Here is a 13,972-nt window from a genome sequence, read left to right as displayed (position 1 = left end):
ACATACTGGAAATTTGTCAACCTTTTTTGGTTATGTTGGACCATTGTGGGCGAAGTTGCATATTTTCGCATGCAGAATTTTAGTATGCTGATGTTAGCATTTAGCTTAAAACTCAGCTGTGCCCAAGTACTGCCTAGAATGGCTGTAGACTCTTGATCTCGTTTCTTTAAATGGTTTCAAGGAATATCCCCAAAAATGTGAAATATCATGGAACATATGTTTAATAAGATTTCAATCATATTACCCCCCTCTGTAAACAAATACAACAGCCGACCCAATAATTAGCATCCAGATGTGATATACACATGTTTGTGGCTTTGGTCCTGAAGGGCATGTTTGATAAGGAGCATCACTTAACAGGTGAAAAATGTCTATGCTTCTGTGTGTGTGTGTGTGTGTGTGTGTGTGTGTGTATGTATGTGTGTGTGTGCTAATCACAGAGAGGGTGAGAGAGTCAAACCTGTGTGTGTTTCAGGTAGGTAACAGGAGATCACAACACTAGAAGCCAACATCGATTAGCGCTTAAGGCTCATCCATAATTCAGCGGCGTACAAGGATCAGAGGTGTTAGCATGTTAGCAGGGAGCAAGGGAGGCTGCCCAAAGACCAAGTGACTACAAATGAGCTAACTAACAGCATGCATCGCCACGGTGTACTGCAGCCATTTTGAAACCTCTTTACAGACGATACATTTGGCACAAAAGTGGAGTGACCACATATGGACATCCTGCACACAGGCCCAGTCATGGAAATATGCTAACTAATACTGTTTTTCTACTGCATTAGCCTTTTAAAGTTTCCCAGGGAGTCACCAGAGCAGAGTGTGTGATCCCAGCACATGTTGTTATTGTTGCTCGAGCCCCCTGGCTGGCTAAGCTGGGAAAACACTGAGTCTGGTTCTGGATCACTGCGGCCAGATCTTAGCCTCTGGACCCCCGAGGCCATCTGGCTTTAGGCAAATAATTCACAAAATGTGGTCCAGAGTCTGATGTTGGAACGCAGACTTTATTTCCAACGGACATGACAAGTATACATGTTGTTTGTTTGAGCCTCATTTTAATACAAAGCCATTAGATTTATTGTTTCTTTGACATATTGTATAGAATGACAGTGGGTCAATCAGAATTAGTCTTGTCACGATGCTGGAATTTCCAACCCTGATGCAATACATTGAAATTGATACAATTTTCAATACCACAGGTGGGAATAAAATGCCAAAATGGTCAGATGTGATTATTTTGACAGACACTACAATTGCAATTTGTCATGATTTTAGTAGTAATGATAATCTTCACAGTTCACTTTCACTGACTTTTGTTGCCTCACGTCTTGAATATGACTGTAGGGTGGGGCAAACTATCATTAAGGGCATACAAATTATTTTTTTATTGAAAGATAAATAAAACAAGGCTATATCATGACGACTTTTCTTTTCTTGGAAGCAACGAACAGTAGTGTATCGACACCAGTGTTGGGTAAGGGTTACTTTAAAAGTAATCAAAGTACGTCACTGCGTTACTTTTTAAAAAAGTAACCAGTTACTTTACTGCGTTACTCCCTGAGTAAAGTAACTCAATTACTTTAAAAGTACTTCCAACGTTACTCCCTGAGAAAAGTAACTCAAGCACTTTTAAAGTACTTTTGAGTATTCTACATTTCCTATTGTGCAATGGACCTCAGGGCGCTAAGCCTACATTTTTTTTGTCTCCAAAATTAAAGTTATGGACCACTTGCCCTTCACTGAGATCCAATTCTCCCATCACAGCCGTCACTTTGACCACTAGAAACACAGAGCGATCTGCTGCCGTAGACAACTGTATGACAACAACACCCCAGCATTTTTAATATTTCCTCCAGGGATGTTACCACACAGAGTAAAAGGGGGAAATGATGGTATGAAACAGCAGAGGCACTTTGTCAACCTGCTGAGTTAATGTTACTGTCATTAGCATCAAGCTAGCAAACAATGGTACATCCTCACGGTCGGACATAAAGTAATAACATTAACAAATAGCAGCGGGGCTTTTACTCACCACAACTGCAGAGGCTCCCAGCTTCATTTGAAACAAACTATATTATAGACAGTCCGTTATTTATTAATCCCTCTATGTGTTTATATCTTTACTTTTTATGCACTCCGTTGTCTTTATAAAGTTAACATATCGCACCGTCATTTCAAACTCAACACTTGTTTCAAATTAAAAGCCCCTTATAACCTTGGCTGAGAGAATCCCTCCATTTTCTAAATAGGCTTTTATTCTGAAACATTTGTCAGAACTTCCTGTGGAAGATACAGTAGCTTGACAGTTTACGTATGGCACTTCAAATGTAGCTCCTGCCATCTGCTGACGCTTTTAGGTGACTACAACAACATGTCGGCTGGCACATGAACAAACACAGTGACTCAAAATAATAGTGAAAGTAATAACAATAGGACAAGAATAACCCGATGACATCACACACGCCGTGAAAGATGACCGGGGATAATTGGTGAGTGCCAGTGTGTAGCGTGTACCAGGCATAATGCAAGTCCTGAGACTGAAATATGTCTGTCAGCGAGTCCTACTCCACCCATTGAGACTCCATCGTAGACAACGGCAGCATTTCTCCGACCACGTAACGAGCCACAAGCTCTGTGGCTTCTTTCAGACTGATAGGTTTAACGTTATCTCCGTTATTAGAACCAAACGACAGTCGTTGCTGTTTCGGAGCTGAAGGACCAGTGTTCTAAAAGTAACAGAAGTAACTGATGCCTTGCTTGAAAATGTACTTAAGTATTTGATTACTCAATCAGCAAACTAAAATGTTAGGTTACTCGTTACTGCAAAAAGTAATCAAAGTACTCTAACGCGTTACACCCAACTCTGATCGACACTGCAGAAAATGAGCATTGAAACCATTTAAAATATTTAGAATTGCTATGTATCGACAAATTGATATTTTTGACAACACTTATCAGAATATAATAAATGCTGTCAAATCAAAATTGTATTTCATAAATATCTTTCACATTCTATCATTCTAGCAATGCCAGCATTCATATGGGAAATTTGAGACATTTAAAAATACTCTCAATTTCTAAAACTATGTCAAAAATGACTTTTTTTTCCCCCGAGACCAAGAAAATAAATGGCAGATAAATTGATGACGAAAATAATTTGAATTTTAAGCATTAAACCTTCCTGAAGTACGCCAACTCATAATCAAAATAAAGAGGGTATATACCAACAAGTGTATTTTTCTAAAAGCAATTAACAATGAATGACACTTAACAGCAATCTTACAATGCTTGAGAAAACAGAAGGAGTCGCTTACTTTGGTTACCTTACATGTTGACATAGCAACCAGTAAGATCCAAACACCTGATATTTCAAGTGCACCACTTCAGCTAAATAAACAGAGACTGAGGAAATGCCAAAATAGAAATGTTAATCCATTTCAGGGCACGTCATCCCTGACAATATTAAAAAAAAAAAAAAAAGTGAGCTGATATTCAAATGTTCAAACTCAAGCTGTTGTACCCTGCTCTGTAAATATGCTCCCATGTCAAGACCGGCAGTTGTTTACATCTGACAAGAAACAGTGAAGCCAGAGCTGCTGCACAGCGTCCTACTCTTGACATTTGAGCAGACTGAAAAGTCAAGATAGTTGGATTCAGACAACCACTTCCCTGGAAGAAAAAATAAGCTGCTGATGACGACACATCTCCACCTTCATGTAGTTTTCTGTTTCAGTTTCAGTTCTGTATTTAGTCGGACACACTCACTCATTGTGTTTAGTGCAATTAAAGCCCCTACGTGAACACTTGCGGTTTTTCTTATTAGCATGTGAAGTTTGGTGACTGCGTGTACAGTAATTCCCCCACGTAATCTCAAAACACCTGTGTGTGTGCCTTCAAGGGAGAGTCCCGTTTAATCAGACACTTTCACTCTAAAGTTCACTTGTCACACTCAAATGAGCTTTAAAAACACCTGGCAGGGATTTAGTCAGCTTACTCATCTTATGCTGACAAGCAATTTCAACGCAGCAGACAAATTTCCAGTGTCGGAATAAAATTACAAGTTTGCTGTGGCGCATTCCTGAGATCTTGAGTGTTTGGTGTAAGGTGGTCTTAAAACTCTTTTTCTCCAATAAAATCAAACATGTTTCATATTATCATAGGTTGTTTGTCTTGGCTTGCGCATACAGTGAAGTGAACCTTGCCAATAACCAATAGATGCACTCTCCTCAGCACCAAACAGGAAGCGGATAACCAGTAAGACAGGAAACATGGAGGGGACTCTGGGGGAGAACAAGAACCTGACCAAGTCTCTGTTCTCTTGTGGAGGATGAAAAAAGTCTACAAAAAATGCTGCAGCCCTGTCTTTGAAGACTTTTATAAAACTGAAGTCTGACACCCTCTCACATCTAAAGACAATGTGTTAAAAACATTGTCTTTAGATGTGAAAGGGTGTCAGACTTCAGTCTCCTAAACGTCTTTTCTAAGTCTTTTCTTGTAGGGAAGGCATTACCCTTGTCCAGAGTTCCCAAACCACTTCTTAGTAGTAAAAACTTAGACTAGTCGACTAGTCTAAAAGGCAAGAAAACACTCTTAATCTATAAGGTTGTCCAAAAATTATGAGAGCCATTTCAAATTGTTCACATTTTTCAATGACCAAATCGTATTCTAAATGCTGCTGAAATGTGTGGCGTTTTGCACCGTGCATCATGAACATTGCACATTATCTTCCAAAACATGACAGCAACTCACCAAATGAAAGTTAACAAATCCTAGCATTTATTAAAATCAAGTTTCTATGGGAAATAAATCTTTATGAAATGTGCCTGATCATTACAACAGCTTTTACACTGGATGAATGCAATTGCATAAAAATAATAATTATAATAAAAAAGTTTAAACAACTGTTCCCAACTGGTCCAGCCACTGGGTCCAGATTTCTCCTTAATCATTAGTTCAAGGTCCACACAGTTTAATAAAATCAGTCTCTTACTTGTGGTCGACCATGTCGTCAAGCTACTTTGCCGTCTCTGTCAAGTAGCTGTCCATTAATCACTCACTCTACAGTAGGAGACGGCACTTCAAAATAAAAGCTCTGTGCTGGAAATTCACAGTACTTAAAAATTAAGAGTGTTTTTTACAAACTTGACATGTTTACAAGTCACTTGTGGTCCATTCAGGATGGACCCACGACTGACTTTTGGACCGCGACCACCAGTTGAGAACCAATGTTCTGCTCTGGTCAATAGTATTAATAGGATCGACACAATCCTGTTGTACTTGTACATGACATCATGGTCCACATATTTCCTCGTGTCGATTTGAAAAACTTGCCACAGAGACAAAAGCCCAGCTGCTTGTACTTATCATTAAGTACAAGTAGCCCAATGCTATTTTAATGCAGTTCAAGTTCATAAATGTCTGTGTAAGTATTACGTCCATGGAAGCTCCTTTAGTAGAGGTTCTGCAGATGCAACCATGTTATTTCACAAATTTGTAGCATATATAGTGGATCTGGTCTGAAATTTTGAGAAAATCCTTTTGGTATGCACCTTATGTGACTGTGATGCATTACAGGTGAAATGTCTTTTCTATGCTGCATTGTTTTTCAGATAAAAGATGATGTTCTCCCAAAGGAGACAAGAAAGTAAACCCTAACCTTGAGGGATAGCACTCAAAGTCGCATCACCATATTTATCGAAAACCAAAATAATCAAAGAATAGGAGGAACAAAGGGAAGGGGGGTTAGAAAAGGGCAGGGAGAGCAGAAATGGAAGGATGCTTTATAGCAACGGGGTGACACTCCAATGAAAACAAACATAAACCAGTGTGGAGTTTGTCTTTGACACACACACAAACACACAAACACACATACACACACACACACACACACACACACACACACACACACACACACACACACACACACACAAAAGCCTACTGGACACAGAACAATGGCCCTTTGAACAACTTCCATAAAATCTGCATCAAAAAAAATACCAAAAGGCTCAGAAATCTTTTCATGTGACTGTTAAGACCACGACCATGTGGGCCAGTTCAGCCTTTATGGAGATTTGTGGGAATTTCAAAATGGACCAAGGCCAAGGAATAAAACTTTCCAAAAATGTAGCTTATTTACGGGTGTTTGTTTGCACTGCCTGACAGGCTATGGTTGAATCTGATCACAGTCTGAGTGCAGATTATAGACCAAAATGCTTCAGTCTGTGACATCAAGTACAGTTATACAGGTTACAGTGTTGTGTTCATACGTAAATGAAGACTAATACTGGTCCCGTGTCAGCTGAAGGAACTTCTGAAGTTGTAAACCTTGGTCAGGAAAAGCGAATGAAAGTTAACTGAACTTTTGGTGGAAACTAAGTTGAGATATGTCAAATTGAAAAGCCAATGATTTGAGTGAGGAACCCTTCAAACACTTGAATGAGCCAACCTCTCTGAATAGCCATGAACCCCCCAAAAAAACACAACTTAGCCAAGAATTTTTGAGGCCTATTTCCCTCCCCTTCCCCCCTTTCTTTCCCCGCCTGAGAGAACAACGTCCGAGCTCAAACAAACATCAGAGGAGAGCGTTCGGTCAAGCGGCCACATATTTTAAAGCACACACTCTATACAGGCCGACTTGAATTCCTATGAACTGTCCTTCCTAGTGCCAGGGTCTTTGCCAGATTCACAAGCTGCTCATTCAACTGTGCCGACACACATGCACACACAGCCCTGGGACTTTTCCCAGTTGCTACCGGCGACTATTGCCACACCTCTTCAGATATGTGAATGGACAGAGTGTGGTAGCCCCCCCCCCCCTCCTCTCTTTCTGCCTCCTTCTCCCCAGTGTCCCCTCTCTCCTCCCCCATACCTCTCCCTCCTCCTTTATTCTTACATTTCCTCCAACTACTTCTCTTTCTGTTTAAATAGTGAAAAGAAAGTGTGTTAATTTACACAGCGACGTGTTTAACACTCCCTTCACGTCCTGTGAAAGTTTCAGCCGTCTTCCAGCAGAACAAAAGTGAATGAATGAATCAATGCTGTTCCTTGTTGGAAACTTTGTGGGCACTTTTCTCCTTCCAGAGTGACGCACAACACCGCTGACATTAAAAATGTACAAACTGCTGCCATCAACTTAGAGTGCTTTTGTTTGCTGTTTGACAGGTGAATGTGGATTCATCATACTTGTGACAATACAGTGGTAAAGTACCTGTTGGAATTTGCAGAAAACCAGTTAAAATGTAAATGAGTTTATATCTCTTGGCACTGTAAGCTCTGCTAACCTTTAACAGAAAAGCAGTTAAAATCTCACAGTTGCAATCCTGTTTAATATGGCATCCTGCTGCCGACATGACGTGGCTCTTAAGGAACTTCAAACTTCATGGACAAAAAGAATCGCCAACTTTCATTGAGTCTCTGCAAAGAACACACCTAATTATTTCTTCAAAAGCTTTGTGTTCATTGGACTTTCTTGCAGGTTTTCCACTTGGATTTATCTGCAAAGTTGTTAGGCTGTATCTACAGTATCACATCTTCATTTTAAAACAACAACTTTTGCAACATTTACGCCCAGCATCTACCCTACTTCAGAATTTCCAAACCCCTACAATGAATACTTCTGAAAATGCTATTTCATTTTGAAAACTCTGGGATTTGCATTTTAGTTCATACAAACGCAAATGTGGAAACTAACACTTTTGGAAATGATGATGAGGGTCTTAGCAGTCCTGACGAGTCCTTTCTCAACCAGGACTCACTCCTAACCGTATCAAATACTAACACTTGCTCAGGGGCTTGTTGGTGCCAGACACTGACGCACAGAGGCACCCTGTAGCGGCTTTGATCCTACATGCAACTACTGTGGAATCAACAAGTTTCTTTACTAACAAAGTAGTGTTTTAGGATGTGCTGGAACCATATGTTTGATTTGTGTGAAATGTATTATCCCAGCATGCCACTAGGTTGCTTATGTCACTGGCTGAGGCAGGCCATGGTATTGAAGTTCATCACAGTAAACACAGGCGTTGCTCATGTTAGGAAGCAAACAGTTTGACTGTGCTCGGATCAAAATTTATATTATATGGCTGTACCTTTTGGAAGTTTGTGTTTAAAGTTACTGGAAATTATACAGACATTACGGACAATGGTGAGAAAATAAACAAATTATGTACAAAATATACAGCATTGGTAAAGATTGGGAGTACACATCCAAACAATTTAACCAATTAGCAACCAGTAGCGGCTAATGTGTAGGCTAATCACTACAGTAAGTGTAGCACACTATGCTAGCTGAACATGTCCCAGGAAGTAAATCATGTGACGTGATTACGTTAGTAACAAATGTACTTACTCTAAGCCAAACCATGATGTTTTTTCTTCACCTAACCACATACTTTTCTTGCCTAAAGTCAGAAAGTTTTGTTTTTTGCCTGCTTTTATTTTTGAAAAAGAGTGTAGGAATTTAATGAGCAGAAACTGTTTAATTTAATTAAAGTTTAATTTGAAAAGACACATTTAATGTAACAAGCATAAATTGATATGCCGCCTCTGGACATACAAAATTGATGCTGGAGGAGTACCTAGTGTGTCATATTTTGACGTGAGGGGTCAGTGACCAAGTGTCTGTATTTGACAAGTGGAGAGAGCCTTTCTTCTTTCCTAAACTCTGCATTTTATAATGCTGTTAATAAAGTAAACAAATCTCATGTCATTTTACGAGATACAGGATCTTTTGTCCAACAAGAAAATATTTTATATTCTACAACAACTCTTAATGGTAAATTGTTCTCTCTGTGGGAAAAAGACAAGTCATTTCAGAGCTGAACAGAAAACCCAGAGCTCTTCTGGACTTGAATGAATGAACCACGAAATCAATGGCTCTTTTTCCTCGCTTTCAGGCCTTGGCCACACCTCCGTGACATTAACTGGCCAAAACATCATAGCTACATGTTGCATCATTTCCTCAAGAGGGGGGAAAGCTGAATGTGTCACACATGTTTGTCTCAACTATTCAAACTTTTCATGTTGTCATAATCACATGAACAACTACCCTGTGATTCAGGCCACGGTGCTTAAGACCTGGATTACGAGATGACTTTTCTCTTGGCATAGAGAATACATATTTCCTCATGTGGGAGATGCACGGACAGAGGCAGAGGAACAGTGTGCTCTGGAGTTTGTTATTTTTAATGTGAATGTTCCACTTTCACTGAGCAACAGGCTTGCAGCGAAAGTTCAAAGAGCTGTCACAGAAAACAAATCGCACGGCTCAAGCTGCTTAGCCAAACAGACGCAAAAAGGGAGACGGCATGTGAAAGAACAAGAGGAAGAGAGGGAGGGAGGGAGAAAGGAAAGCAAAGAGGGCGAGAGATAAGGAGACAAGGGAAACAGCATAAAGATAGATGAAACAAGGCACAACAACGAGGCAAAGGGAATTACAGGAATCAGGAGATGGAGTGAGCTCAAAAAAAGAGAGGAAGAAGGAGAGAGGGAGTACGCTGTGTTCTGTCACAGACAAGGGGTGGCGTGTGACAAAAGCCCCGGTTAATACACAATGACTGCCAAGCGGAAAGAATGTTAAATCCTCCGAAAGAGAGAGGGAGAGGGACAGAGAGAAGGAAAACAGGTACAAACAGAGAGAACAAGAGGGAAACAGACTGTGAAGAATGGATGTGAAGGTGTAGTCGGGGTGCCCCTTTGGCTGAGATGAAAAGTGGCCGAGGGCTGACATGCTGGGTCAGCTCACAGTGGGAAGAACAGTGTGAATAACAACCAGCAGAATCCTCACTCGGGAGATAGGGAGGGTGGTTTGTGGCTGAGTGTTGCCATCTCTGGCCACAAACGACATACATCCTCCTTTAGGGAATTTATCTTCCCCCTTCTCCTAAAGAAAAAACACCTTTAAAGCTCTGAAGATATCAAACATATCTTCAGCACCAAGTGGTAGCTTTAACTGGAGATGCAACATAATCTCAGACATCCAGGAACTGAGATCATCTGCCTGTCATACATTTAACATACCTTTAAACTGTGCATTAGGGTAGATGCTAGTTTAACCCCCCTCTTTTCTGCATCAAAATATGTGCCAGTTTTCAGTGTCCCTGTCTATGAACACCTAAAAGACAGCTGAGCAGTTAAGTGTCCCTTCTTTCTCCCTTTTACCGCACAAATGTCACCATCCCAATGAACAGTGTGTAAGATTTAGGGGGATTTAGAGGCAGCTCATGGTGAGGATTGCAGATTGCAACCAGTTAAAAGTTCTCCCACTTAGAATTCCTTCAGTTCAAGGCGTTTTTACCAGGAGCCAAATTATCCGCAGAGGTGTCTTCCTCTCAAAAACAAACAGATGAGGTGATTTAAACCGGTAAAAATACTTAATAAAGCCGTTTCACGTTACAAGTATGTGTTTCTCCAACCATGTTTGGCATATATGAGACAGGACATGAGCTCACCACCTGCTAATCGGTGCTCCCCTTCTATTTCATATAACTTTAGACCCGGACACTCGGGAGATTTTTACCGGGAGCCGAATTATCGGCAGAGGACTTCTTCTCTCCAAAACAAAAACAGACCCGGTGATTTAAACCGGTTAAAACACTGAATAAAGAAGTCCACATTAAAAATAGGTGTTTTTTCATAGCTCTTGTTGAGGACTGTGGTGGCCAGTGTTTGGTTTGTTCATTCTGGGCTACAGTACAATGGGCCAATATTTCCCTCTAAATCCTAAACACTGAACCTTCAATATCTACAGAGCAGAAAAAGTAAGTCTTTTTTTCAAAAGTTACCATTTTGTGATGATTTTTGAATTGCTGATGACTTTATAATTCAGCCCAGCAGGGAGAAAAAAACCAGAGATTCATGTGAGATTCTGAAATATTTAGTCAGATTCCCCCCAGTTGCCTCCCAGTTCCTGTTCTGCATCACTGCCCAGTTAACTAGTCAGTGGAGAGAATGCAGTAAGAACAGATGACTGATTTATATGTTAGAAAATTTATGAGTTCTTCACCTTCATTCATTCAGAAAAGAGAGATGTACCACTAAAATAAAGACAAATTGTGTGTTAATTTACCTGCTACCCTTTGCAAATGATCCCTTCATTTAAAGTGCTGCAGTGGATCATTCATCAGAGTGACTGATTAATATTGCAGTTCAGAAAATTATCAGTTTTCAGCCCCGCCCCTGCCTCCTTTATCCCTCCTCTCCATCATGCCTGGGGGCCAAGTTTCTCAACAGTGACAATGCGGCAACTGGTGCCTCTTGGCTCCCCCTAATATCACCCCACCACCACCTCCCTCCCTGAAGCAATCAATCCCTCTTCTCGCTCCTCTCAGCTCCCTCGCTTTTCCTCCCCATTTATTGCACTGTGCTGCCAATGTGATGAGAAAACACTGACGAGTGTGACAGGGCCAGCGAAAGGGTAATCTCATATTTGCAATGAGCCGGAGGTGCGTGTCCAGAACACAAGGTGGGGAAGTGGAAAAAAAACAATCAGCACTGCTAGACTCTTCTCATACCTGTGCTCCTTCTCACTGGTCTGATTCTTCTCCATTACAACAAAACAACTTCCTCCCTGTCCTCCCTCTACACCTCTCCCTGCTCGCACCAGGAAAGCTCTGTAGTGGCGATTATCTCTTCCAAGTCTAGCAATGTGTCTGTGCCAGCACTGAATGTATTGGAGAAGAGGAGAGAAGAGGAGGGGGTAGGAAAGGAGGGAAGACACAGTGGGGAAGTGGAGTGAGGCTGGATGGGGGCAGGGCATGGCTTTCATCCTCATCACATATGGGAGGAAAAGAAAACCAGCAGCGGCCAAGATGCCCAGAGAGGGAGGAGGAGAGATTTTTTAGAATCGTAAAAAAGTGCCATGGAGGAGGAAGGAAGCGAGACTGAATGAGCCATTCTGCTTCACATCTCCCGCCAGATCTCTCTGGGTCCATCTCCCCCCCACCCTCCATCCAACTCTCCATCCCTCGCAGGCTGAATCTATAATGAGTGTTTCTGTTGCGCAGCATGGCAGGGTGTGGCGACGACTGATATTTCATACAACGGGGGTTCAACTTCAACCAATACAATTGAAGTAGGTGGAAAATAACAGAATAACAGAGGAGCTGCTGGGGTCTTGTTCGTCTTTTGACATGACAGTCTCTAAAGGATGCCTCTGTCAAAATCTCACTTGCAGTGGAAACAATGGTACTTTATAACAAACTGCGTGTGAATGAAAAACAAAAGCTGAATGGCTGCAGGGGAGAAGAAAACAGAGAAGATGGAGATCCTCTTACCAAGCTTGAAACCTCACATTACAATGTTTAAAAACTACTTTGAGACCATTATGTGATCTGTTAATGATAGATGATGAGCTGGTGCAAATTCCATATTTATCCAAGCTTTGTGCTGCAAAAACAATCACAAATGCACCATTTTTCATGCTATTTCCTCACTTCACAGACATTTTAATATCATTTTCTGCAATGCATTGTTTCTAATGTTGCAGCACACAAACTGTGTCAGCCTAAAAAGCAGCCACACTCGCAGCCATTCTCCCTAAAAGGTGTGCAGATCAGACTTAAGATAAGTTGCAGATAATTCGTCACAGGGCTCCAAATCTCCCCTTCAAGAGGCAAAACGTGGGTTGGACTTTTAACACAGAACCTCCCACTGCTGCTCTAAAAAGTGCCTCACTGAAATAGCCAAATGTTTGAGAAATGGCAAAATACCAGCTCCTGAGGGGGGAGCATCACTGACGGGAAAACTAGTCCATGTATGTGTGATCATTTCACACTTATAAAGACAATATCTGAACTGTTTTTCGCCTCAGAATAAATCAAAATAGAGCCCCAACACGGTGAAATAACCCCCTGCAGCCATTCACGCCGTTATTTTCTCAGCTCAGACGCTTTAACTTCCAAAAGCTGCAACGTTGCAGCTAACACCGTTAGCCTGTAAAACTTTGACAGGCGTTTGAGCTCATCCCGTTATGTAACCGGACACCGAACCGTGTGAGAAGCATCTTTGTCAGCGATGGAAACTTACTTCTTTACCGCCAGCCTGGTTAAATGAAAGGGGGTCTTGTCTTTAAGGGGGAGTGGAAAACACGGAAGTCCTCAAAGTACTTTTAAAGCAGCATTTAGATATAACAAAAAAGCCGTGTTGCGTTTGTTAACATATGTAACCCTCCGCCTCCCACCACTGACAACACCGACATCGATTTACTAAACCACTTGTTTGAATGATAAAGTTTTAAACCCAGCTTTTCCCAACACAAACACGAGCATCCCCGAAGTCAAACAAAGATTTCTACTCACTCCTCTTCCCATGGTTGCTCAGATGTGGACTTAATTCTTCCCAGTTCAAGTAAAATTTAAGATACAAATATCCACCTTTAAAAATTATGTACAATAAAAATATTAAAACAAAATAAGACTCCTGGATGTGTCCGTTATTTTTTTTTTTTTTTATCTTTTTTTTTTTAAAGTTTTTTTTTCTTCAGCACGTGTCACTCCTCCAGAACACACATCCGAGCTCGCGAGCCGCCGCGGCAGACCCTCCAATACTTATAGACGGCGTTCCTTCCATTGTGACGTCGACGCCGTTTGCCATGGTAACTCCACGGATGGAGGCGGGGCGTCCTCCATTACTGGGCGTTTTTCTTGCTTTTTTTTTTCTCAGTTTTTCATGCAACACACACACACACACACACAGAGTACACACACATCATTCAGCATGCATGGGTTATAAGATACACTGATAGCAATCAAATACAAATAACAGAGCTATAATTATCAATAAATGTGATGATATTACAGCAAAACACACTGGAAATAAAGAAATTAGTTAATACAACAGCTTGAGAAAAATGATACACAATTTCTTTTCCCACAATAAACACATGCACATGCACACTATCACACGAAACATCTCAATGTGCTGCATGACCCTGTCTGTAAACCTCTGGTGTTAAATGTAATATTTCTATAGTCCT

General features: G+C 41.1%; 1 protein-coding gene across 1 annotated transcript in view; it reads right to left on the bottom strand.

The window, feature by feature from the left end:
- The window catches only part of LOC125884964 (sodium/potassium-transporting ATPase subunit alpha-1), a 35,191-nt gene extending 21,647 nt beyond the window's left edge, over positions 1–13,544 (bottom strand). The window contains exon 1 of the mRNA XM_049570300.1: positions 13,296–13,544. Coding sequence (XP_049426257.1) covers positions 13,296–13,307 — 12 coding nt within the window. The 5' untranslated portion in view covers positions 13,308–13,544. The remainder of the gene's footprint in view (positions 1–13,295) is intronic.
- Between the last annotated feature and the right edge of the window lie 428 nt (positions 13,545–13,972).

This window comes from Epinephelus fuscoguttatus, linkage group LG24 (genome assembly GCF_011397635.1).
Source record: "Epinephelus fuscoguttatus linkage group LG24, E.fuscoguttatus.final_Chr_v1".
In the NCBI taxonomy this organism is placed as follows: domain Eukaryota; kingdom Metazoa; phylum Chordata; class Actinopteri; order Perciformes; family Serranidae; genus Epinephelus; species Epinephelus fuscoguttatus.
This window is presented reverse-complemented; position numbering and strand designations above follow the sequence as displayed.